Source organism: Rousettus aegyptiacus, unplaced genomic scaffold (assembly GCF_014176215.1).
Source record: "Rousettus aegyptiacus isolate mRouAeg1 unplaced genomic scaffold, mRouAeg1.p scaffold_m13_p_10, whole genome shotgun sequence".
In the NCBI taxonomy this organism is placed as follows: domain Eukaryota; kingdom Metazoa; phylum Chordata; class Mammalia; order Chiroptera; family Pteropodidae; genus Rousettus; species Rousettus aegyptiacus.
The window spans coordinates 4,177,605-4,202,771 of NW_023416285.1; the positions used below are offsets into that span (position 1 = coordinate 4,177,605).

The window sequence follows — 25,167 nt, forward strand, 5'->3', positions numbered from 1 at the left end:
TGAGAGCATCCCATTTAAAAAGAACAAAGGCCTTGCTATCACCATCTTAATTTATCAGCGTTTTGGGTCCTAACCAGTGCCATTAGGCCAAAAAAGTATATAAAAATGTAAGGAAAGAAATGAAATCCAGTTTTTTACAGATGACATTACTATCTGCCTGGCAAACCCCAAAGAATAAGCTGACAAATCATTAGAACCGATGAAACGCGCGAATAAAAATATACACACTGACAGCAAACATGCCAACGTGAGATTTCGATGTCTTAACCTTTACAACATCTTTACCATATGTGCAGTTCCCAGAAACACATCTCTCAAAAGGGGTTAAAGTCCAGTCCTTTGGAAAAAACTATAAAACATTATGGAATTCTGTCGATGAAGTTTTCTGTCTGTCTGTTGTTTTATCTGTCTGTCTCTTTTTCCTTCTCTCTCTGGAGATACATATTTTGTTCGTGAACTGGAAAACTCAATATTAAAAAGATGCCATTTCTCTACAAGGTTATCTATAGATTCAAAGTAATTCCAATCAAAATCCCCAAAGGCTTTGTGTGTATTTATTTATTGACTAGCCAATCCTAATATTTACATTAAAGAGTCAACATTCGAGAGCCAGTTCATTGATGAAGTGCAAGCCGGGAGGTATAAATTCCCAGATATCACGAATTACTAGAGTTATACTAATTAGGGTTCGCCTAATTGACGTGGGATAGATGCTGTACTCATGGCACAGAAGTGGAAGCCCAGAGAAAGATCCTCCTGTGTGGGGACCTTGGTTTATGGCCAAGCTGACACTGCAGATCAGCGTAGAAGGAACGGACTTTTTGACATACGGTGCTGGGTAAATTGTTTATCTGTATAAAAACAGTTGATCCTCCCTACTTAATACCATACACAAATTAATCAACTCCAGGTTGATTAAAGACCTAAATGCCAAAGGCAAATTTTATGATGCTTGCAATCCAATGTAGGAGGGTATCTTCATGATCTCAGGGTAAGCCAAGTTTCTTTAAACAATACACAAAATCGACAAATCATAAAGAAAAGGATGATATGCTCATCTGCCTCAAAATTATGATCGCCCAAAGAAACCATCAAAAGAGAATGAAAATCCAAGTCACCAACTGAGAAAAGTGTACAGAATAAATAACCCATACAAATTCATACAAAAAAAAATTTAAAAAGATGAGAAAACTTGACAGAAACATGGGCAAAAGTCTCAAACGAGTTCTGTGTACAGATGAGAGAAAGACTTAATGGATGATAAACACCTGAAAAAATGCTTAAGCACATCCACAGCCAACGAAGGTAAAGTAGAACCACCCATCCGTCTGGAAAAAATGTAAACTGCCAGGATCAAGAGTTGACATGGTCGTGAAGCTATTGGGCCACCTGCACATGCTTGTGGGGGTGCTGGATGTCTTGGTGGCTTTGGAGATGGTGACATTGTCCAGTAAAGTTGGAGTTACGCACACTCTGTGCCACAGACATTTCGGCTCTGAGAATGCACTCTTACATACAGACACTCCTGAATATATGCTCTAGGATGCAAACTAGAATGTTCTTAGCAGCACTGGTGTAAGCCAACTCTGGAAAACAGCCCAAAGGTCTAGATGGTGGATAAATAAATGAGCGGCATCCTATGCACATCAGGGAATATTATTTAGCCATGAAGATGAAGGAATTATGGCTATTCACAAGAGCGTGGGTTGTCTTTGGGATGCAACTTGGAGCAGTCATCAAACAGACTGTAGAAGGATAATAGCTAACAGAGCCTACGTTACGTTCCGGGCGCCGTCGAGATGTCTCACGTGAGTGAGCTCACGCAGTCTTCACAAGAACACCCAGCAGCAGGCACCTCGAGGGTCTCCGTTTTGCAGCCGTGAAAGCAGGTGCAGTGACGTTTACTCACTTGCCAAAGAATGCCAGTTCCTCACCGGCGGAACCAGTTACCAAAACCCAGCTCGTCTGGGCGCAAAATACACCCTGGGGTGCGATTCTTTTGACCTAAAGTTCAAAAACGAGCAAAACTAAACTAAACGCATTACCTTTCACGAAGCAAACATAAAACGTGAAAAATAAAAGCAGGTGAGTGATTAACACAAAATTCAAGACAATTATTCCCTGCGGTGGGGGGGGGGGTGGGTGGGCAAGGAGCTGTGATCACAGGAGAAAGAAGGAAAACTTCAAAAATAGCGGTAATTTTTAAAAACGGAACTATGTGTGAACTATTTTATTGTTTATACCTTATGCATATTTTGCGATGATTCTTTTCTTTCTAATCCATATCTAAGACAACTGAAGCAAATGGAGAAAATAAACCTTGCCGAAGACGGCAGAGAAGGACTTCGTGTTCCTCTCTCATACAACGTCCTGGATCTTTGCTGACAGAATCCCGAGCAAAGGCCACAGAGCTCATCTAGACGCAGAGGTTTTATGATTCAGGACACTTTTGTTCAGCCAACAATGGCAACAAACGCCTCTAATAGCCATCTCGTCCAAAGGATCTTCACACCAACACGGGGCTTTAAGCCCCTGACCCCGGCTCGGGCCTTCATCCTCCTAATTATAGATCACAGCTCTTCCCTTTTGCTGCCGATAGAGATATGGGAAATAAAATTCCAGCATCCATCATAGTCATCCAGAAATGGTCTCTCCAGTTACTTAGAACCAGTTTTAAGCAGCAAAATTCAAATTATCAGTCAATTCGGTGCTACCCTTCACGTCACACCCTGACAGCGTTTTTCCAGCTGCGGTAACTATGCAAAGAGGGTCGAACCCTGCTCTCTCCAACCTCTGCTGCTCGGTAGCAGCCCATCGCCCCGTCCCCAAGCTCAGCCAGCTGTCACCTCCTCTGTGAGGATGTCTCTTCTAATACCACCATCCCCGTACCCGAGATTTGTCCCCAAAGAGAACAGCCAGTCACTCCTCTGTGTCCCCTTGTACTTTGCACGCACTCGGAACAAAGAACCCCGCATGGGCGAGCCCCTGCCTGCCCACTGTGAGTGGTTTATCGCCCCTCTCATCGAGCACGGACGTCCTTCAAGGTGGACTATCAACTGATACGGATCTCCACAATGTATCCTGAATATCTAACCGCGAAGGTCCTGCAGGAAGTAATAACTGAGATGATGATAAAAATAACAGATGGTGTCTGTTCCGGTCATCTCTCTGCCCAACACACCTAAGCAGCAGCTTAACAGTGACTCATTTGGATCTCTCCTGGGTCTCAGCTGAGTGGGTCCCTCCTAGGCTCCCTCGTGCTGTTGCATTCGGATGGTTACATCAACGCTGCACCGGGCTGAATGTCCAAGACGGCCCTTGACTTGTGTGACTGGGACCTCGTGCCCCTCCGCCAGCTTCCCTCCGTCTCCCCAGGGCTTCTCCACGAGGCTCGGGCTTCCCACCACATGGCGGTCATAGCATAAGACTGGCAGAAGCTGGCAGAGCTACCCGGTGGCTAAAGCCTCTGTCCAGACTACACGATGTCCCTTCTGTCTTACTTCACTTGACGAAACTGCCACAGGCCCATGCAAGCGAAAGGAGCTGGAGAACCAGATTCTGCTCTGAATGGGGACTGCCCGGGTCCCGCTGCACTCGAGCTTATGAGATGGGTGGTATTGCTGTGGCCATCTTTAGCGGGCGAAACCCGTGACAACTTCCCTGCAAAGCTCCCGATGTGCCAGGTCCAGAGCAGAACCTACTGTGGTCATTGTCACTTACTCTTCTCTGGAGCGCTTTGAGGTAAGAGCTATTTCTGTTTCGTAGGTAAAGAAGATGAAGCTCAGAGAGGCTCAATGAATGCCTGCGATGCCACCGCTGGTAAGCAGCAGAGCGGACGCTCCCATTAGGTCGCCCCGGAGCACATGCTTTTCATCGCCGAGGTATTTGGCCTCCTCACCGTGGGAGCTAAATAAGTGTTCAAACTTGACACCTTCTTTCTCGGATTAACTCACCACGGTTCTTTTAAGCTGTTAGAATATACATCTTAAAAAACATCCTTCCCCCCCCCACCCCAAAATAATAGAGAAGACGGGAAAGCAAGAATAGAGAACTGAGCAGGAGATACTCTTAAGTCTGCTACGTGATATTTAGTACCCGATCAAAACTGCTTTGCTCCTGGTCGTGACCTCTGGCCTCTCTTCACCAGGAATCGTGAAGTTCCAGGCGCCAGGCCTCCAGGAAACCCTATTTTCTCTTTCTAATGCACGTGTTTTCCAGGACTTCCTGATAATGGCCCCAGGTCACATCCATCTCGAACTTTTGGAAACCTTTTTACCTCTTGGTATTGGGTACATTTGGACATGACCGAAGGTTTTCATGAGGTCAACTTTCCTCTCCTCCTGTGTCTTATCTTGGTGGGGAGGGGCGTTGGGTACATGGAAAGTAGACCACGCTGATGACCGATGGTGTGGAGTCCCCAGCCGTACATGTGGGACCTTACTTCCAACTTCTCCGTACGTTTACATAATCAAATGCTACGCGATTGTTACACGTTGTCACCGTGGGTCAGGTCTTTTGAACGCTGGTCTGGCTTATAGGACTCCCCAAGGTGTTTGGGTTTTTTTTATTGCCAGGTAATAAAACACAGCATCTTCACATTTAGACGTGATCATATTAATAGGGCTTGTACATTTGTTATGCTGATTTTCTAGTAGCAGAAGCATATAAAAATATTCACAGAAAACATGAGATGCCTAAATGATGGGATACTGCATAGCTACCAAAACAACTTTAGTGACATAGGAAAAACACTTACGATGTATTAAAGTTCAAGAACAAAAAGAGGGTGCACCATTGTATAAGAAAGCCTAAAAAGGAATATCCAGTAACGCTGACCACTTTTTAGTGTTTTGATTAGTGGTAGTTTTTCTTTGTGTACATTTTTTTTTGTATTTTTAAATTTTCTAACATGAATATGCAGTACTCATATGATAACGAAAAATTCAAATATTAAAATAAGTCACAGCCTTCTTTATTTTTTGTGACGTTTTTAAAGGCCGTAATCATGAAAAGTCCACGCTTGTGGACAGTCAGCAGGGGAGAACTTCGTTCATCTGGGAGTTTCTCAAGTGAGTTAAGTCAGCTAGTTTCATCACCAGCTGACGATCTTGCCATGACAAGAAGGAGGAATGCTGTCTCAAAATTCCCCGTTGTCCCGTCACACCCGAGTTCACGAGTCCCAGGGCTGACGCACCTGCCGCTCCTGCGCAAAGGGGCCACCGGCCCCGTCCGCAGCCCCGGAGAAGTCTTGCCCTGTGTCTTGGCTGTGTTCTCGCACAGCTGGTAGCTTTTTAATGACCAGCCAACCACGAAACTGAGTCCCAGCGATGCGACTTCGAGAGCGCTAGAGGATGCGTCTGTTTGGCCCGAGGCTTGGTTCGTAAGGACTCCTGGGTGACGAGGAAGGCAGCCACTGACTACTCCGCTGGGCGCAGGATTTCTGCTTCTCGCTGCCCCCGAGATTCCATCGGATTTATACTTATTAATTCCTGCAAATCAAAATGAATTCACTCCCTGAGGTCGAAAGTAGGGGTTGTTCACATCTATCATGAAGGAAAGTAATGGCCTGGAGCTTATAAGGAGTTTTATCATGCACATGTAGAGAGGGAAATATTTACGGGGCATCTCCTGTGTGCCAGACATCGAGCTGGGTCCTTCTGAGAGGACCCGATATCCTTCCTCACCCAGCAATTGAGTGAATTTTGTTATGCGAGGTTTCAAAGAAGGAATACGCCTCTCCTAAGCAAAGCGGCCTTTCAGCTCGGGGTGTGTCCTTGCTTGATGAGAAGTACGTAAAGAGAATTCCTTAGTTGTTTCGAAGCAGCTCAGTACAGGGCAAAGGGCACAGATTTTGGAATCAGGGAGCAGTGGCTCTGAGGTCAGACAGTGCTATCTCAAGGTCGGGTGGGTGTTTATGCGGAGGCTCGGGAAGGGTGTCGAGTGCTGCGTGGAGATGCAGCAGAGCTCAGAGTCCCACGCGAAGCGACTTAGCAGGGTGTCCGGCCTGTAGAATGTTTCATTCTCTGGACGCTTCCGTCCTCCAGATTAGACCCTGAATTCGAATGAGAGCGCGGTACAGGGAGGTGTCGTCCTTTTGCTTAGCCAAGCGCACGGCTCGAGGAGCGATACCGACTTGCAGCCACTCTGCTGGTGTCGATGCAAAGAGGAACTTACTGCTGGGTGTCGTGGGCCCTTTGTCAGGGCATTCGGCAAGTCTCCGTTCTGTCTCCCGCGGATATTGCTAAAGGGGTTACAACCCAGTTACCGCCCAGCGTGGATGCTTGAATTGCATACCTCGGAGGCTCCCCTGGCTCTCAAACTACTTTGTCATTACACCTTGTTTACCCTCAAAACTCTTTCCCAAATTAATGAATAGAAAAGTCAAGCTTCCCGACGCAAGGGAAAAAAACTAGGCTATTGCCAGATGATTTGATGGAACCTGTGCTCCTGTGTCATAACAGATGATCGCGGTGTGACAAGACCACATGGCTTCCCACGCAGGGGACCGTAGTGACACAGCCTACTCTCATACTTCCAGAGCATGGAGTATTAAGTTTAGTCTCGGCAATAAAACCACCTCATAAAACTTTATGGGTAACAACTGAAATGTCCAACACCAAGGTCAAGGTAATGTAAACCACAGGATAAAATGCAGGTCTGCCATTCTCTATCCGAATTGGAAGGGTTCAGAATCTTTTGGGTTTTAGAAAAGGAATATCGTGCATGGACTGGGCACCATGTAACAGCCACAGTAAGTTCTCGAACAACACCTGGTCATTAAGCACACTAGTGTTTCTGCCGTGAAGCGTGGACGTTCACACTCAGTGGGCTCAGTGAAGAACGTACCCAACTTTGCCTTACTGCAGGTCAAGCTTTGTTGTCAAATTAGTTACAAAAATCTTTCAGTATTTGGAAACCTTTTGACTTTGGAATTACGGCTAAAGGGTCATGAACTTTATTTAAATACTAACCTTTAAACACTGTGCTTTTGAAGAAGTTTTTAATGAAGAGGGGACGATGCTCATAATGTAAAACAGTTTTACTGAATGAGCCACGGAAAACGACAAGAGTTTTGAAAGTAGGTTTCCCGAAACCTTAAAATATTGCACAGAAATACAGAAAAATGACTTAAATCTTTAGCCAAAGAGCGGTTATTTCTGGGCAACGGGATTGTGGGCGAGTGTTGTTTTCTTTACACTTTTGTGTATTTTCTAGAATTTCCATGAGGACTAGAAGTAGTTAATGAACACACAAAGCTAGTTTACTGTTAGTTAGACCTTTTCGGCATATTTTAAAGAGAATGCTTTGGGGGCTCTTGCCCTCCAGAACGTGTATGAATGTTTTTTTCTGGAGTTCCCAAAGCCTAAATTGACTGGGGGGTCCCCAAGGAGGAGGTTGGATTCCAGGTTTTCTGCTATGGAAATAAGTGTGCAAACCACTGTTTTTAATTTCTTTCTTTTTCTTTTCTTTTCTTTTCTTTTTCTTTTTTTTTTAGTTCTACCTTCACCGAAATGTGAAATAATGGCTGGTATTTCTGGGTGCCCTTTGGGCATTTTTGTGGTGGGGTATCTCGTCTCTGCCCCAACCACATACCTGTGACGACAAATGGCCTGCCCCCCCAAAATATGTCCTTACTGAGAAAGGTCTTCACGGAACCCCGGCGCACACATCCCGGACCCCGGCCTCTCGGGCCTGGTCTGGGCACCGGAAGAGCCCTTCCCACGAGGGGCACCGTGGTGTCCTTCCTCGGTTGGGATTCCAGGCTCGGACTCCCATTCCCGTGAGGGGATTCGGGCTCACGGCGACGGGGACGTACTTACTGCCTGTTCATTGTTCTTGGCACCCGGCAAATGAGAGGGATCTTCGACTCAGCCTGCGGAGACAAAAGCAGACCCGTCAGTGCGCCGCGCACGGCATGTTTTAATTCTGGTGAGCGTGCTGCTGCTGCTGCTTGTTAAAACAGGATGCAGGTGCCGGCCTGGAGGCGTGTCGGGGAGAGAATCAATCGAGGTCAATAATTGGTTTATTTCTGGAGCAGGATCGGGGTGGGGAGGGGGGAGAAGGTGGGGGGTTCTTTGCTGACGGGCTGTCCTCTTTCTGTCAGCATTCATCCCATCTGCCCCCGGGGAGCAGGGCAAAGCTCTCCTGAGCCCGCTTTACCCTGGCATGTTCTCCCCCGGGCCCTCAGCCGCCTCTGCTCTCGGAGCTGGGATGCTTTTCCATTCAAAGTGTGACTCGGCCGTGAAATATTTATTGGGAGTTACATTTATGTGCCGCTCCGCACAGGACGCAGCATTTCGCTTGAGGCTTGTAGTCTGCCACGGAGGAGAGATGGCGAGCCCCATTTACCGTGTAAATTAGCATTGGAGCCCCCGGGAGCGGTCCATAAGGGTTGCATGTCACTCAGCGATCATATTTAATCCACACCAAGGCCTTGGGAGGTATAAAGGATATCCCCCACTGTATTAGTTAGGGTTCCAGCCAGACGCAGATGGCACCCTCAAAGGAGGTAATTTGAGAAGAGTTTAATAAAGAGACCATTTAAGAGTTGTGGACAGGGCGTTGGGAAGCCACCAAGGACAGTGAAGGACCTGGAGGTGCTGTTCACGTGCCCGGTCTTGCAGGGGTGAGGTGAGCCACTGAGGCACAGAGACAGAGCTGGTGGAAAGGGGACTGTGGCTTCCGGTTAGGGACCCACAGGAAGGGAGCTGCGGCGCAGGGAATAAACACCCCCATCTCACGCTCCCCTGGCCCCGACCTCCGGCTGCTGTGCCCCATCGGGCAAAGGGAGCAGGCAGCCGGGGGTGAGGAGGCACCGTCACGGAATCTACCCACAGCCTCCTGCGGCTCCCGGCTGAGTGCAGCTGGGTAGACAGTAGATGCTGCCGTTAAAGGGAACGAAGCCCGTGGAGATTAAGCCGTGTGCTCCGGAGCAGCCGTCCGCAGCGCAAGCCCAGACCCACAGGACTCAGAAATCCCATTTCCTAGCCGGTCGCCCCATCGCGCTCCACTGAGCTCTAGGTGCTACCAACTCATTCTCCCATCCATCTACGCGTCCACCTGTCCATCCACTCACCCAGCCATCTAGCCAACTGCCGTTTCCTGAAACCTTACTCTGTGGAAATGTTGTGTCCATAAGACACAGTCCCTGCCCTGTAGGCATGGTTAAATCTCGGGGATACCATTTCCCCCCGTGATGGCTGTCATCAAAGTGCTTTGTGAAAACACATGCACATAAGACAAAACAGAACACGGCCCAACGCTGCCTCGGAGAGCCAGGGGAATCATCAGAACGGAGACTGTACCTGAGCTGGGTCTTGTGGACTAAGTCTGTGTGTCCTAGGCTCAGACTCAGGGCAGGTGTCTGGGCACATGGAGGGCCACGTGCAAAGCTATGAAGGTGTTAAAATGCACAGCGTGCCAGAGGGGCTTCGCTCAGAGGTCAGCAGTCTGGATGTTGGTAGAACGTGGAAAAGAACGTGGGAAGGTCCACCGGATTCCAGTTGTCAAAGACCATGCATGCCCGGGGGCGAGATTTGGCCTTGAGCTGTGCGATCTTGGACAGGAACTGCAGGAAGGCTGCTAACGAGCTAGGACTCAGCTCCAGGTCCCCGAACATCCTGTGTACTACCCCACGTGCCCGGCCTTACGCTTCCGGGTCAGTGAATGACAGCGGGAAAACGGAGGCCGCGCCGAGGCTCTCATTCATTGAAGACCCTCTCTGGCCGGAGTGCGGAGTGTCCAGTCATGGCCTCCTTCGGCGAGAAGAGGACTTGAATCTTAGCCAGCATCATCCGAACGATGCACACCCGATACCGTGAGTCCTGGATGGGAAGGCGAGGCACTGCGTTCAATTCCAGTGCTGTCACTAACGAGCTGTGTGAACACCTCGTCTCTCCTCATTTATAAGTGGGAGCATCCGTAATCTTTCTTTTACGGTACTGTTTTAAGTGCGAAATAAGCTGATGCATATGAAAATGTCTTGCAAGCTGTAAAGTGCCGTGGAAATAGGGATAGACAATCACTTGTATAATGGAGTGAAGTTTGCAAGTTGCTTTAACGTCGGTCGTGGTATACCTGGGTATCTAGGGTTTTACTGGCACTGACTTTTGGAGATTGATATTTAGAGGGATTAAACGGTCTTGGATCTGAGCCGAGGCCTGGAGAGCTGGCCAGAGAAGCTGTTTTCTGGCCCTGCCCCCTTCACCCACTGAGTGGCCTCAAACAAAGCATGGGGACGCTCTGGGACTCAGTTTTGTCCCCTGAAAAACAAGCCGTTTGGTCCCCATTGGTCCCTTTCAGCTCAAAGATTCCATAAAAAAGTTTCATTTAAGAAAACTACAATCCCTTGGTATTTGGTGGTGAAAATAGTTTCAAAAAGTTGCAAATAGGTTATCACGTTTCCTGTATTTTATTGTCATCTCTAATTTCCTTGCAGAGCAGAATCGGAGAAGGTTCTGGCAAAGCACGAACACACAGGACCTCGGGGAGGGACAGGGCGGGAGGAGGCGGGGAGGGGACCCTGACCCTCTGCCTCGCGCTTACACCTTGGCAAATTATGTTATCTGTAACTTCCGTGCACATTAGGCTTATAGTTCAAAATCTTCACAGAAGTTCACAAAAGGTATTTTACTAGCAGCTTTTGAGAGATGTGAGCGATCTTTCATGTAAAAAGAACTGAAAAATGTCACGAAGAGGGGCCAAACTTTGGTGGCATTTAAAAAGCAGAGTTTGGGGTTTTGGTGACCAACAGGGGAGTAGGAGACAGCCGGGCGGTGTCGCCGGCCTGACAGAGGAATGGTTCTCTCTAAGGCAGACAGCTCCCCGCTCTGCTCAGGATCTCTAAGACCTAAGAGCATCAGAGTCTTGTCTTTTCTTCTTCTTCTTCTTGTTCTTGTTCTTCTTCTTGTTCTTATTATTCTTGTTCTTGTTCTTCTTCTTCTTCTTCTTCTTCTTCTTCTTCTTCTTCTTCTTTTTTTTTTTTTTTAAATCAGATCTCAGTCGTTTTAGGAAGGTACTACGCAATGGGAAAGACCAGGCTCTTTCCTTTCTGCCTTGTGCTATGGTCAAACATTGTGGCATGAACCTGCAGCGCCTGCTGTGTGTCCCCTGCCCCTGCCACAGCGACCCCGTAGGATCCGCATGGTCATTCTTATTTTATACCAAGCCAGCGTGACGCTCGCAGATGCTGAGCAACATCCACTGTGGGATAAATAAACTGGTGCTGCCAACCGTCGGCCTTGACACGTTGTCGTCCGTGTTAGGGCCACTGTCTACCTGCTCTGAGCCTCGTTTGCTTATCTCTAAGATGGGGATAACACTGCAGCCGTCCAGAGGGCTCTTGCGGGGACTGCGTGAGAACCTAAGATACCTAAGACGTGGAGCAGTAGCGATTAGCGACGACCTGAGCTTTCAGATGAATTAAGCGCCCTACATAGAACTTTCGGGGTTTGGTCTCCAGAAGTGAGAAGCGTCTACCTGTTGTTCACGGGGCGAGCGCGGGTCTCGTACCTGTCTGTCCCTCACAATTAACTGGGGAGCTTTAAAAACCGCTGATGTCTTGGGAAGTTCCACCCAGTTGTCCTGGGATGCAGCCCAGGTACTGATATTTTTTTCGATGCCCCAGGTATTGTAACGGGCAGTAAGGCGGAAGGCAGTGGAAGCGAAGGTATCGGTCCTTCCCATCCCCGTCCGCCCACCTCCACTCACTGAGGTCTTCTCAGTCTTAGGGAAAGTACCAAAGGACCACACTCATTTGCACTGGCGTCCCAAACCCATCCTCAATGACAATTCAGGAACCGTCGCTGCTGCTCGTAAAGACTCTTCCTTACATTTAGAGTTATTTCTGAGTTAACTTTCAGTGAACCGTTTAAAGAAAATGGACCACATCCAAACATTTACGATACAGATGAGACTGGGAATGGCGTCTAACCTCACCGGGCAGCCATTTCTGTCAGTCTAGTCTACGGGTGATGAGCGAGCAAAACTCAGGCTCGTGCACCTGTCATCGAGGTCGGCTTGGTCCGGGGAGGCTGCAGACTTTTGCTGAAGATCTACTACGTGCTGGGCACCACCTGGATGTTAGGGTTTAGAGACCAAAGAGCAGGGCTCTGCCCTCATAGCACTGGAGCGTTTTCTCCCTAGTGCTGTAAATGATCGCACTGAGGAAGATTAAACAGGGACTTGTAAATAACAGAGGAACAAAAGGTGATATTGCCTTGCAGAGGAAGTCACCTCTTAGGAGCAAGCCTGCTCCCTGCCTGGGGCATGATCGTGAGAGGCATCACCTCTGGGCTGAGGAGCCCCCAGCCTGTAGGTCTTTCTTCACGGGACTTCCGGAGACTGCCTAAGATCAAAAAGGATTTTGGGGACCGCGAGAGACAGCCCCCCGGCGTGGGCACGGGCTCATCGTGTTCTGCACATGGGAACCGGGGCACTTATTTTTGGCTTCTCTTCCCAGTTAGCCACAGAAATAAAGCCTAAGTATGGCTCTTAGCCGAAGTGACGCTCAGGGCCATCTGTCCCTCACAGCAGGGCACTTGGTGCAAATGGTGCTAATCTTTCCAGCATTGGCTCTGCTGTGGGGACACTGGCAGACACACTCCGGTGGCTCAAGAGGAGACCGGGCCCTGCCTGCAGGGGCCCAGCGTCAGGGAGGGGCGGGGCGGGAGGAGACCCCGGGCCCTCGGGGGAGCACAGGGAGAGACCAGCCCTTTCCACGATGCCTGTTCATTTCTGCAACGAGAGAGAATGCCGCTGTATTACAAGTCAGATGCCCATGCGAATCAAACCACAAACGCCAACCTGGGCGTGAAAACCACGCGGCTGTAATGCGCAGGCAAAAAGGCCAGAACCCGCTGACGCCCGGTTTCGTCTGGCTCGGCAGTCTATGCTTGCATCGCGATGATGGCATTTCCACAGGGCTTCCAGGCCGTAAGGAGCTGGGGCTGCGTGCCTGCCCAAAGGAACCCCAGTTTGAGAAGCTCTGCTCTCGCCTACGTCGTCTCCCTGTAAGGCTCACTTCGCTCCCCTCCAGCTGTGACCAAGGCCACGGGAGCGAGCTGCACGGCGTGGCCGCGGGCCTGTGGGCAAGGGGTTCCTGCCCCAACCACCCATTCAGCCAAACGAGCCCATGGTGCTGGAGGCGATCGATCGATCACTTGGTGAGTTGAAAAGCACTTTGTCGAGATCATGAATTTGGTGGTTAAAACGCATAAATATTTCAGAAAACTAGAATAAAGGACGGAGGGTGCTCCAGTTCGAGAGGGAGCTTAAGACATCTGAAGGTCGTCCATCGCATTGGGTGTCAAAACCGGGACGGCGGCCTCCGAGCTCTGACCCGCCTGCGAGGTCTCGGCAGACGTGTTAGGAAGAAAAGACGCCATTTCGCAAACAGATTGGATTTTAGTGCGGATCTTAATCCGAAAATAATTAATACCCTTATGGTATCATTAGCGGTTTGCACAACTGGAAGAATGCAAAGAAACACATCACATTTCCTCGTTTTATCCTGGGGAACACTGGTTCTCCACTGGGGATTCACAGACGCTACCAAACTGGGCTCGCAACGAGGCATTTGCTCATAAATATTTCTGCTGCATTTCACCCGATCTGAAATTAACATTTCATGAAGGGAAAACAATGCTTTCCAGTCAGGAAATATTTTCGCTCTCAAACATTCCTCGAAGATGAAGCTGATAGAAATACTAGCCCCTTTCGTTTCAAAGTTTAAGAACCATCGTTCTAATCATGACGGTCTACCCAAAGAGAGGTAGGAAATGACTGGGAGCTAACTACGAATCGCCGAAGAGAATATTAAAATCGGGAAGGTCAGTGTAGCTGTGCCGCTCGAACTGGGTCAAGGCTGGAAGAGAGGATCTAAATTAAGACTCGGTGCTTTCTCTCGTTAAAACAGGAAAACAAGGAAAGGACCGAATGTAAAGTACATGCGGCATACGTCTGATTCTCTCTGCACAATTATATCGAGCAAATCCAGAATGATGGATATTGTTTGGAGTCGAAGGAGTTAGTAAAGTGTGTATATTTGGGATGGAGGGTCAGGGGGTGGGGGAGAGGGAAAGGGGGGTGCAGAGAGGGGACACACATGATGAACTTTGAGTAAACATTTTGAAATCAAGATTTCTCAGGGATCTATCAATTTGGTGAGAATTTTACGTATTTCTCCCTATTTCCATATCAAAATGATTAACTTACATTTTAGAGATGCTCTTACTTGGAAAAAGAAATACGCTGATTGGATTTCTAATTCTATACCCTGGTCAGGGCAATCAGCTAAACTGGATTAAATACAACATTTAATTTTATTGGATTTCCGATGGATGGAGGCACTGAAGTCAAATGGATGGTTACGGATTTATTTTCCTCTCCCGGTTTTTCTGCTAGTACGTGTGGGCATTTTTTAAAAAGAATCGCCGAAGAGAATATTAAAATCGGGAAGGTCAGATGTAGCTGTGTCGCTCGAACTGGGTCAAGGCTGGAAGAGAGGATCTAAATTAAGACTCGGTGCTTTCTCTCGTTAAAACAGGAAAACAAGGAAAGGACCGAATGTAAAGTACATGCGGCATACGTCTGATTCTCTCTTTGCAACCGTCTTGGTAACCAGTAACTTCCCTTAAGTATCTCGAGGCAAAGTGTGCGTACATTCACGTTTTATCTTAAATGCTTTTGCAAAAAAACCTTAACCAGCCGATGAAACCTCCAGTTCTGGAATTCAGTACTCCTGGTAATTGTTTTCAAAAGCCATCTCCGCTTCGCTTCTGCGGACAAGGCTCCCTTTCCTCAGTATTTTGTTTTCCCTCCCCTTTTGTTCCATTCTGCAGTGAAGAGTCTCTTCGCTCTCTTTTCTCATTCATTCTGTTTCCTCAGGTTCTTTCTTCTCTCCCCTCCCCCCTCCCTCCTTTCTTCCTCAATCTTCCTCCTCCTTCCTCTCTTCCTTCTTTCTGTCCTCTGATATTAAAGGTGTTTTACTGTTCAGATAAAATGAGACCGTAGGGGGAAAAAAATGATCGAGAGCCTCATTAGAAATTTTCTTCTTCTTTTTTTTTTTTTTTTTTTGGAAGTTTACCTGTTTACCCGGCCCCTGCTTTCCCTGGGCTCTCTCACACCAGGGCAGGACCATGCTGAATGGGGGAGGCCCTGGCAGGCCAGGCCCGGCGGTGACCGACTCTCCCCTGGCTGAGGAACGCCTGAGGGGCAGTGCTGACGGCGCGTGTTAGGAAAAAAAGGGGGGTGTAAGAAAAATACACGGAGATTCAGGGATTGAGATACGTGTGCCACAACTCGGAGGCCAGCCCTGCCGCCCGCGGGCATCTCAAACACTGCAGGCCCAGCGCCATTCTTTCAATAGTCATTTGCTAGGCACCTGCTGTATCCTCGTCATTTCCCGAGGAGCCGTTTCATGATGAGAAGGGCCTCAAAGAAATTCGAGAGAAACTTAAAATCTAAAGAAGAGGCACGAAAAACCGGGTCATCGAACCAAGAATGAACTGAGAGTGATATAATGATGATGATGGTGATGATAACAACAACGACAATAATAATACTAGTTACCGAATGCCAGAAGCCTATGTAGGACATCCTGTTTAATTTAGGTCCTGCCATAAGGCAACGATCTGGATGACTCAGGGTTTTCAATATTAAACAATTCTGTCATTTTGTTCAGCAAGAGTCCTCTTAAGCCAAATCTGCCCAGTGAGCAAACGCACAGTATGAATTCAGATGAGATCATCACCTAATTTGTAAGATCAAGTGCATTTTAGAACCTAACTCCTGAACTGAACTTCCTCCCAATGATTTTAGCTCTTTTTCTGTCCCTTCTTCAGGAGGGGTCCCCTGGCGCGCTGTCGGGGAGGCTGGCCTTTAAGCCCGGCGATGCTGCATTGTACGACTTGAGTCTCAGTATCTCCAGCCTGAAAAATGGAGAGAGAAGCACTCGCCCTTCTTTGAAGGCCAAACGAGGTGACGGAAGCGAAAGCATTTCGTAAACTCTAAGCTGTGAGGCAAGTGCAGGTCGACAGGTAATTCATGAGCAGTTTCGATGTTGTCTGCACCATGAAGGACACGGAGGATGTGAAATGGGAAAGGAAATGTTCTGAAAACATTTCTATCACTTTCTTTAAATCTTAGTATTTTCCGAGGATTGGTACACGTGGGGAATTGTAAGACACGACTAAGGCTTTGATAGATGAATAAGTAAATACAGAGATGATGATTAGCTCACTGTAGAAATCACCTTCTTTAGGTCAAAATAGTTAACAAGGGACCAAAGGCCAAACAATCTAACGATGGTTTGTCTGAAGGTAAATTAAACTCATGATAATTGTACAAAAATGATAACATCTACACTACCATTTCATTGCTACATACTATAACATGTAATTTTTTATGCATTGCATCTCATCTCTCACCACCAATTAAGACGTTAGGTATTGTAATTCTATTTTATAAAGGTTAGCTTGAGGAATTCTGAAAGGTTAAATAATTTGCTTCAAAGCATTCTGCTAAGAAGTGACGATCTGAACCCCATCCCAGCTTATCTGTTTCTCGAAGACTGGGTGAAATGGTACATTACAAAGAGCTTGAGAACAAAAGTAGGGGTAAGCAGAGAGTGGGGGTGTTCTCCGGGAATTCCCAGACAGCTGGAGCTGGTCAGCAGATCCAAGACTTGCCCAGGAGTAAGGGTGCCCTGATCCATGAAGGTCAGTAAGTAGTCATGTGACAGACTGGCTCCTAGGCACCTATCAATACGTCAGACCATCAGGAGCTTGGCCGGTCCAGGTCTTGCAATGATGCAGCTTTGACTTGGTGTCCGTCAAGTTTCCTGTGTAGATCTGCCTCCTGTGTGTGTGTGTGAGGGGGGGACTCATAATTGAGTATACAAAGTCACAGAACATGGACGTATGGGCCAGAACGCTGGAGCGAGACCACACCCATGGGCCCCACAACTCCGAGTGCCTTGTATGACATGAGCCTTCTGAACCTGCAAAGTTGATGGCCAAACTCCGGTCCCTGGGGACTCCACAAAGCTCCGTCCTCTCAGAGGTCGAGCTCGGGCTATTAGCCACTTTCCCCTTTGTCTCAAACTAAATTTAACCGAGAACCCGGCGTGATTAAAGGCTGTGCCCTCGGACACGTGGATATTAAATTTCCACGGTGTGTCCAGAGTGTTTGGCTCATCCTAGCTCACGTAGCCGACAGCGATGCCCGGGGCCACTTAACGTGGTGGAATTCCATTTCTCAGGCTTATGTACCCGGGAGACAATGTTTCAATTCACATCGCCAAATGAAACACGAAATCCAACACACATATTTTGCTATTGCTTGTGGTTTATCCGGGAGTCCCAAAAAGCTGGTTAGCTTGAGGGAAAGCGTTGTTATGGTCGTGACCCTGAACGCATCCAGCAGGGAACGGATGGAGGGCTGGGCGAAGAGTGGGGACTTGGGATTCTGGTAGACCTGGGTCTCTTTTCTGGCTTTCCCTCTTATTCACTGTGTGAAATGGACGGTGTACGGAGTCTCTCTGGCCCTCAGCATCCTCTTCTATAGACTAAATGTAAGTAGGCTTATCTAAAAAAATGAGAAGCCATTTACTATTCCTTGTTCAGCATGTATCAGTTATTCTAATGATAATTTACCAGACGTTGCTATTTGGAGGACATGATTAAACTTAAGCTGAATAATCATGATAACAATTCCCAGTGTATTCTGTCCAAAAAGTAACAATAACAACAACACCACCACACAAATATTTCCATGATGGCTGTTTCCCACAATTTTGTTATTCGCGGTTATTTTTCTTTATTACGTACTCATATTTGATCCGCATATCCTGATCCTATCTTATCGATACCTTACTTTGCAAAATCACCAGCAGCTTTTGTTCGATCCGTTAAAAATCTCACGTATAACTTAGATTCAACTACTTATCTCTGTTTAATGATTTCAGCCCTTTGAACATTCTCTCTCTCTCTCTCTCTCTCTCTCACACGAGGATGGGTAGGCACAGCCCGGGTAACTCTCCGGAAGGCAGGTAGACCCTGGCAGTCGCCCACAATGGCGGGCGTAACTGCCTTGTGTACCGGTATTCCTAAAGGGGTACTTCTAGATCCGCCTGTGCCCCTCCCTGTGTGACGTCGGTGACGACACTGCAGAGCCACCGCCTGTCCGTTTCCCGCACGCCTCCGCCTCATCAGACACCGCGTACGAACAGAGACAGCGCATTCGCTCGCATCCTCATGGCAACCCGTGAAACGTCTTATTCCGCTCAGTTTCCAATGACGCGGCACTACAGACGACAGCTAACCGGAGCTCGGAGAGGCTGAAGCCACTTAGCCAAACACGCGCGGCGTTCGTTTCTGGTTTGGCCTCACCTCAAAGCCTCCTCCCTCTCCTCGTCTCCCTGGAGCCCGCCTTCACGCACTTCTCTGAGCCCCGGTTTCGACCTAATATTACTCTGCCAACTTCATCGAGCCGTTAAGATCATTAAATTCATTAAATAAGAAAACCTGTCCGAAGGCTCCGTAGATCATACAAGACTATGCAACTGAGATATATCGCTATTCTCTAATAAGATTATTAAAATAAAATATTCATACTCTTATCTGTATTAATAAATTCCGTGGCGATTATGGGCATGAGTTAGGAGTAAGGCCAGAGCTGATTTGGGGCGAGGAAAGGAAAGGGATGGAGAAAGAGCCTACGTTTGTTGAGTACATTTAAAATGTTAATATGCACGTATTTTCTTTAATATGAATATTGTATTATCGAGGCTAAATAGTTTTCAGTACAAATGTTACGTGATCCGTAATAAGGAGGTACGAATCAAAGATCAGAAGAGATAAAGTAACACACCTGGTCCAATAGGCAGAGTTTGGATCCTGAATAAGTTGGTCATTTATCAAATTTTACAGTCTTTTCAAGGCAGCACCTGACTCATGGCGAAGTGAGCTAGAAACAGGGTCTCCTGGCGGTAAGGGCAGAGCTGGCCAGATGGTGCAGAGAACTACAGCCCTTGGTTTCAGAATGGTCTCGTTCATAGAGCCATCTGAGAAAGCTCCTTGGAGAGAAGGAAGAGGCAAGTCACCATGACGATGGCCAGTGTCAAAGACCACAGCAGGAACGGATTTAGAGATAACCGTGAAGCTGCCAAGGAACGCTGGCCATCGTCCCTACCGGTCAGCTCAGGTGCAAATCGCTGCGGGTTTGACTTTGTTGTGCCATTCGTGACTGGCCAACCTTGACCGTTTACTTGGCCACTCAAGTTCTTCATCTATACATTGGGGCATTCCCCGACTTTGGGAGTCGGGAACGCAGGGAGTCAGTGCATGGAGAGCGGCCGGCGAGGGCAGAGTGACAGGTGCTGGCCGCCCTTCCTGGTTCTCCAGGGCACATTTCAACTTAAGTTTCTCAAACTTAAGTTTCTGAAACTTTGTCATTTCTCTGTTAGACCTCCAATTAGATGAACCTACCATTGTCTTCATGATTTTTGAAATAACTATTCCCTGGTGTTCGAGGAGACCCGGGGAATCCAGACAAACGACACCACTGAGGGGCTGTGCCACAGGCTAGATAAAGAGGATGATTAGGTAAATAACATTAGCGTAAAATAATACAATCGGTATTGAAAGTTCTGACGCCTCGGGATCTTTTTAAGTATACGGACGCAGATGGCGATCGCCCTCTTTCCTGTCTCACTCCAGTTTATCATTCGTTTGCTCTCTCCAAGGAGAACCTGGCGGGGACGCCCCCCGGCACCCTTCGGGGTGAGCATGCCACCCCCACTTCCTCTCACTCAGGCTCCTTGTCCCCATGAAGCAGAAGCCGCATCTGCACGAGTCTATAGTCACATCAACGCAGAAATAAAGCCATGGCGATTTAGAAAATTAAAAAAAATACACATCTCCACAGGGGCTCCTGGAGGTAACTTCCACTTTCAAGTGACCTACTTTGAATCAAGGCGGCCCTCCTAGGGGGCTGTCCCTGAGATGGGCAGCCAAGGAAGCTAGCGACCGGCCCAGCCTCCAGAGTTTTGCAGCCAACGTTCTGGAGGGGTTCCAACTCCGGAAAGAGGAGAATGGAGTGGGTGGGTGTCTCCAGCCTTTCTTCCAGCAAAATGAAAGGCTCTTTAAACAATGAGTGAAGAAAGCCGGCCTTTTTTCATGCATTTCGATGCTTTATAGCAGGCCCTGCATTCCACATTTGCAAAACCCTTTCTTGCCTGAGGTCAGCTCTTCCCTGAATGATCATTTAGACAGTGAGATGCCTGCTCAGATGGAGCCGGCCCGCTTAGTTTACCTGAGCTGCGTGCGGAGCGCCCGGGGCCCCGTGCTGAGGTGTCCCGTGTGGGAGCCTGCGGCGGCATGGCGGACTCCAGCCAGGAGCGGGCGATCCGTAAGGCAGCAGACTGAATGACGCTCAATGCCACACAATGTCCTTCGGCAGAAGCTCCTCCTAGGACTGTTTTAGGTTTGGTTTCCTGTGACATGCGGCCACAGACCGAGGGCGGTGTGACCTGTGCTTGGTGGGACTTCCTCTTCTCGAGTTGAAATGCAGTAAATGAGCTAAAGGAGGCCGTCGGAGGCTGAGGGCTCCCAACCCGAAGGACGTCCTTAAAGCCACACAGTGTCCTTGTGTGGCACTCCACGATTTCCAGAAAACACTGACACGGATTGCAGAGCGACGTTCAAACGAGAAAGGGGGGCTTTGCTAGGCTTGTTTCACGAGCACACGGAGCCCTAATCACCCGACGCTGCCAGCGGCTTCCTGAGACACAGGGGCCGGGTCCACCCAGAGTCACGTGACTGGGACGAGGCGCGCCTGGCTTATCCCTGCTGCGTTAATGATCAGTTATGGGGCCCTGGGCAAGTTTTGGTTGACGTCCCAACTAGTTTCCATGTATACGACTGAGGGATAATAATCATATTTACGTTTTGGAGATACTCCAAGAAATGGACGTCGCAGCGTAAATAAGGACACTCGGCAATGTCTGGGGTGCACGCTGGGTCCTCAGCGCGTCCTGATTCCGCTTTGCCTTAGCCCCGCTCATTTACGCTGCCCGTGAGTATCTGCTGTCTGTCCCCTTCGGTCCTGGCCACTGGACACTCGAGTTTTATGTAAATCGATATGAAACTCCATAATAAGCCCAATATCACTTAAGACAAATGCACAGTTAGAAGTTCGTATTTTCTGGGGTAAATACCCCTGGCTTTGACCCGACGTGCACGCCGAAGGCAGTGCTGACCCAGCCGTCGATCGGTGCCTGGGGGCGGGCGCCGCAGGGCTCCGCGGAGTGAAAGGCTCCTGAGGAACAGTGGGAGCACGGCCCGGAGGCACCGAGAGAGGCGGGCCACGGCCTCGCTGCGCCGGGGCCACACGCGCCCTCCCACGTCCTCCTCCTCCTCCTCCTCGCCGCCTGCCCTGCGTCTCGCGGCCCGAGAAATCCCTCACGTTCACCTTCTGTCCGGGGGACAATCCGTTGTGTGTTAGTTGCTTCCTGGGTTCTTACCTCTCGCCCTCTGCCCCCCAGGCCCGCCTCCCACCTGCGTAGTTTATGGGCCCCGTGGGCCCCGAGGCATAGGAGGGGGTGCTGGGAAAAGCTGGGGAGTTCCAGGTGTTGGCGGCCGGGTCAAAATGACCCAGGTCTATCGCTGAAAGGCTCCGTGGCTTTGAGCAAAGGACTCGGCCATTCTGAGTCTCCTCCGTACAAGGGAGTGAGAATGCGCGGAGGGGTCACGGCGAGGATGACATCACTTCCCGCCCACGGAGCTCCCCGTTCCGTGCCTGGCGCCTCGTCAACCAGGTCCTCCGTTTTTCCCTGGGGCCCTCTCCCACGCCACTAACGCATAACATGGGGCCACCAGGCACGGCCGGGGAGCCACCGCGCGCGTGAGTCAAGGACGAGCGATGCCGCATGTGCCACGCCGCCTGTGGGTCCGGCTGGGACGTCTCGGGGTCACGGCTCGACACCGCGAGTTGGTCAGGTTTCTCTTTCTGGCTCTTCCACTCAGGGTATGAAGCCCTTGGGTGAGGTTAGTGGAAGAATGGCAAAAACAAAAACGAAACCAAACAAAACAAACAGAAGCCACACACAAGAAGCCAGAGAAGCGGAAGGCAGGACTTTTAGGGCCGGATCATGTTAAAATAAGACCGTGGCCTTGGGGCCTCTGGTCGGCCGGCCGAGCGGCGAGGCTGCCGGGCTTCGCGGGGCCCGGGCTTCTCCGATGGGACGTGTCTCAGCGACTTATCTCGCTTAACTCTCATTTCTCACGTTCGCAGAGCAGCGTGACACCGCCGACCTCGTCCCACTTTCCGGGGCTCGAGATGACACAATCATCTTGGGATTCCAGGTAGACGAGGAGATGTGGGCGTAACCACGGGCCCGCCGTCTGGAGCCCGTTTGAACAGCTCCTCGACCATCGTGTCAACTTCTGCGAATGCAGCGCACGCAGGAGCGGAAACCGAGCGTTTTATCCGTGCTTTGAAAAAATTATGTTCTTATTTGTAAACTTTTCCTTTTGAAATAATTATAGACTCGCGAGAAATGGCCAAAATAGTACCTATAGAGAGAAGGCCCCGGAGTACCCACCCGTCACCCACTTTCCCTCAGAGAAACTGGTATTTATGAATAAACGTTCTGTGCAGAAACAGACTTGCTTCTTAGTTCGTATTCTCTCTCTCTCTCTCTCAAGCCCGGAAAACGTGGCGGGGGCGGAGGGCGGCCTACGCTTGCCTCTTCCCTGCTTTCCTTTCTCTCCCCTCACTCTCCTTCTGCAATTTTTTTTGAGCCAAACAATTCGAGGTGACGAGAAACTTTGCTGGTCTTAGGAAGCCTGGTGACACCGTGGCGCTTAGCGTCATCCTTTCGAGGGGTGGGGACTGCCAAGTTCACGCTCTCACCACACAGCCGGCCTTGGGAGGGCGTCAAGACCCGGGGTGGCCCCGTCCAACTCGCGCAGACTCACGCCCCCAAAACACAAGAGACTGTTCGTTATCGCGGCGGGCGTGCTGTCTGCATTACACATCCCTAGCTGGGGGCGCCATCTCCAGCAATAGATCAAAATCTACGCTTTTCTTTTTTTTATACATTATGTGAGAGCGGAGCTCCTGCATGCAGACCTGCGTTAATTGGCGGCAGCGTTTCTGATTCATTACAGCTTAGCACCCGCTTCTGTCGGTCCTCGGGCCCTCTGACTCCGGGTCTCCGGGACGGGCTCGCCTCACACTAATGGCCTCTCCTGCCTCGTCTCGTATCCGGCCTCCTGCAGGAAACGTGTGGGGAGCCACCCCCGGTTAGCTGTGGCCTCTCGTGTCCCTCCAGTGCTTTCGAAAGGGAGATCGCGAGGCCTGAGCTTAAGTCGTGTCCTCTGCCGGATTTCGGATGGGCTCGGCTTCAAGGGCGTCCTCGTCACCAGCTGGACAAATTTGCGACTGCTAAGAAGTAGCTTCCTGGGGAGGAGAAGGAGGGGGGGGGGAATCCAACGTAAAAACACAGCTGGCATTCAAACACATCCGGGTCGTGTCTGGGACACTAGCCGGCGGGGTCGTTCCCGTAGACGTTCGCGCTCTGCGGGAAGGACGGTCAGGTGCCCCGGCTTCCTGGCCTCGCCGCCCTAACGCACCTACAGGATGGCAGACCCAGGAGAGGCAAACCCGGGCCTCAGGGTGAAAGCTTCCGGGTCCGAGGCGAAAGGCCATCCTGAGCACGACGTGGTTCCTGATTCGGGATTTATGTCCCAGCCGAGTGTCGCCGGTTTTCTGCTAAGTCCTCCGGGAACTGCAGAGGCGGAGGAGGCCGGCGCGCGTGGAAAGCGCGTTCCCCGAAGATCTCCGCTCGGCTTCCTTCCTCGGTTCTTTTAATTCTTTGTTCCCAGGAGTGGGAGGCGGCGTGCCAACGACCAAACGTCCACGGAACGCGAGGCCGCTGCCAGGCTCCCTCTGCCTTCCCCCCGACGGGCTGCGGGGGGCCGGCAGCTCGCGCACCGTCCGGGGCGCTTTGCGCAGACGCCCGATTCGACCGCCCCAGTCGGGCCTCCGCGTTGGCGTCATTATCACCATCGCGCGCCGGAGGGCGCGGCGCCCTGGAGGCAGCGGGTCCTCGCCACGCCGGGGGCGGATTCGCACGTCACCCCCGTTTCCTCGTGTCCCCTGACCGCGTCGGCACCGTGGCAGCTCGAGACCGTGCATGGCTCTGTCCTACTGAGGCCCAGGGCGCAGGTGACGGCGGAGGCTACTGCGTCTGGTGACATGTCCGTGAGAGAGAAATTCCTAAGGGACGGTGCGGAGCGATGGGGAGGAGCCCCGGCTAGTGGGACGGGGGTGGCCTGGGCTGCGTGAGGTGAGAGGCGGCTTCCTTACGCAAGGTGGTCTGGGGTCGAGCCTCTGGCGAGGGGACATCTGAGCTGAGGCCTGAGTGAAGACAAGGACCCGGCCAGGACGAGATTTCCCAGTGGGGGTCACCCCACGAGAGGGTCCCGAGAAAGGCACGAACTTGGGGGCGCATATGCCTTAATAAGGTATCAATCCTCCGAGGCTGGCTGCAGTTGCTTCTCATCTCGGAACCGGTCGCCACACCAAAAACCCATCGCGCCTCACCCAGCAACGACCGAACTGAACCGGCTGGAGCCTACAGCTCTGGCTTTCAAATGAGGAAGTGGCGTCCTACCGAGGCGAGGTGACGGCCCACCGTGGTGAGCTGGGGGAAGGACCAAGACCGTGACCCACTTCCAGACTCGGAGCCAAGTCTCCGTTCAGACCAGCATTCTGCATTTAAATGGCGGCCACGGTCAGCTGTTTATCTCGAGCAGAGCCTTGTTTAGACAAATCTGGCTAAAAATGTGACATCATCCACACACACACACACACACACACACACACACACACACACACACAAATCTGCTGTCGGTTGTTTGCCCAGCACTTCTCCCGGAGGTTAAACACACTGTAGTATTTTTAAACCATGTGGGCAAAATCCCGACCTGGCCACACGGGGGCCGGAGCCCTGCCAGGGTCGCTGGGTTGGCAGGGCAAAGGGCCCCACACCATCTGTCCTCGCGTAGGTCGAAGCGAGGTGCTGAAGCGAGAATCAGAGTGCGAAAGAAGAAAACAGCGTTAACCCCTTAACCCCGGGAAGAGTCCTTGATTGATAAACTG

At 50.1% G+C, this 25,167-nt stretch overlaps 1 protein-coding gene across 2 annotated transcripts in view; it reads right to left on the minus strand.

Annotated features, from left to right (window-relative positions):
• The window catches only part of CLNK (cytokine dependent hematopoietic cell linker), a 109,074-nt gene extending 88,624 nt beyond the window's left edge, over positions 1 to 20,450 (minus strand). Inside the window, exons 1-2 of one of the 2 annotated variants that reach the window (XM_016128470.2) lie at positions 20,314 to 20,449; positions 7,821 to 7,873 (exon numbers count right to left, since the gene is read on the minus strand). In XM_016128470.2, coding sequence (XP_015983956.2) covers positions 7,821 to 7,831 — 11 coding nt within the window. In that variant the 5' untranslated portion in view covers positions 7,832 to 7,873; positions 20,314 to 20,449. Of the gene's footprint in view, positions 1 to 7,820; positions 7,874 to 20,313 lie in introns of both variants that reach the window. The other variant, XM_016128471.2, reaches the window with a different exon arrangement.
• Positions 20,451 to 25,167: the final 4,717 nt, after the last annotated feature.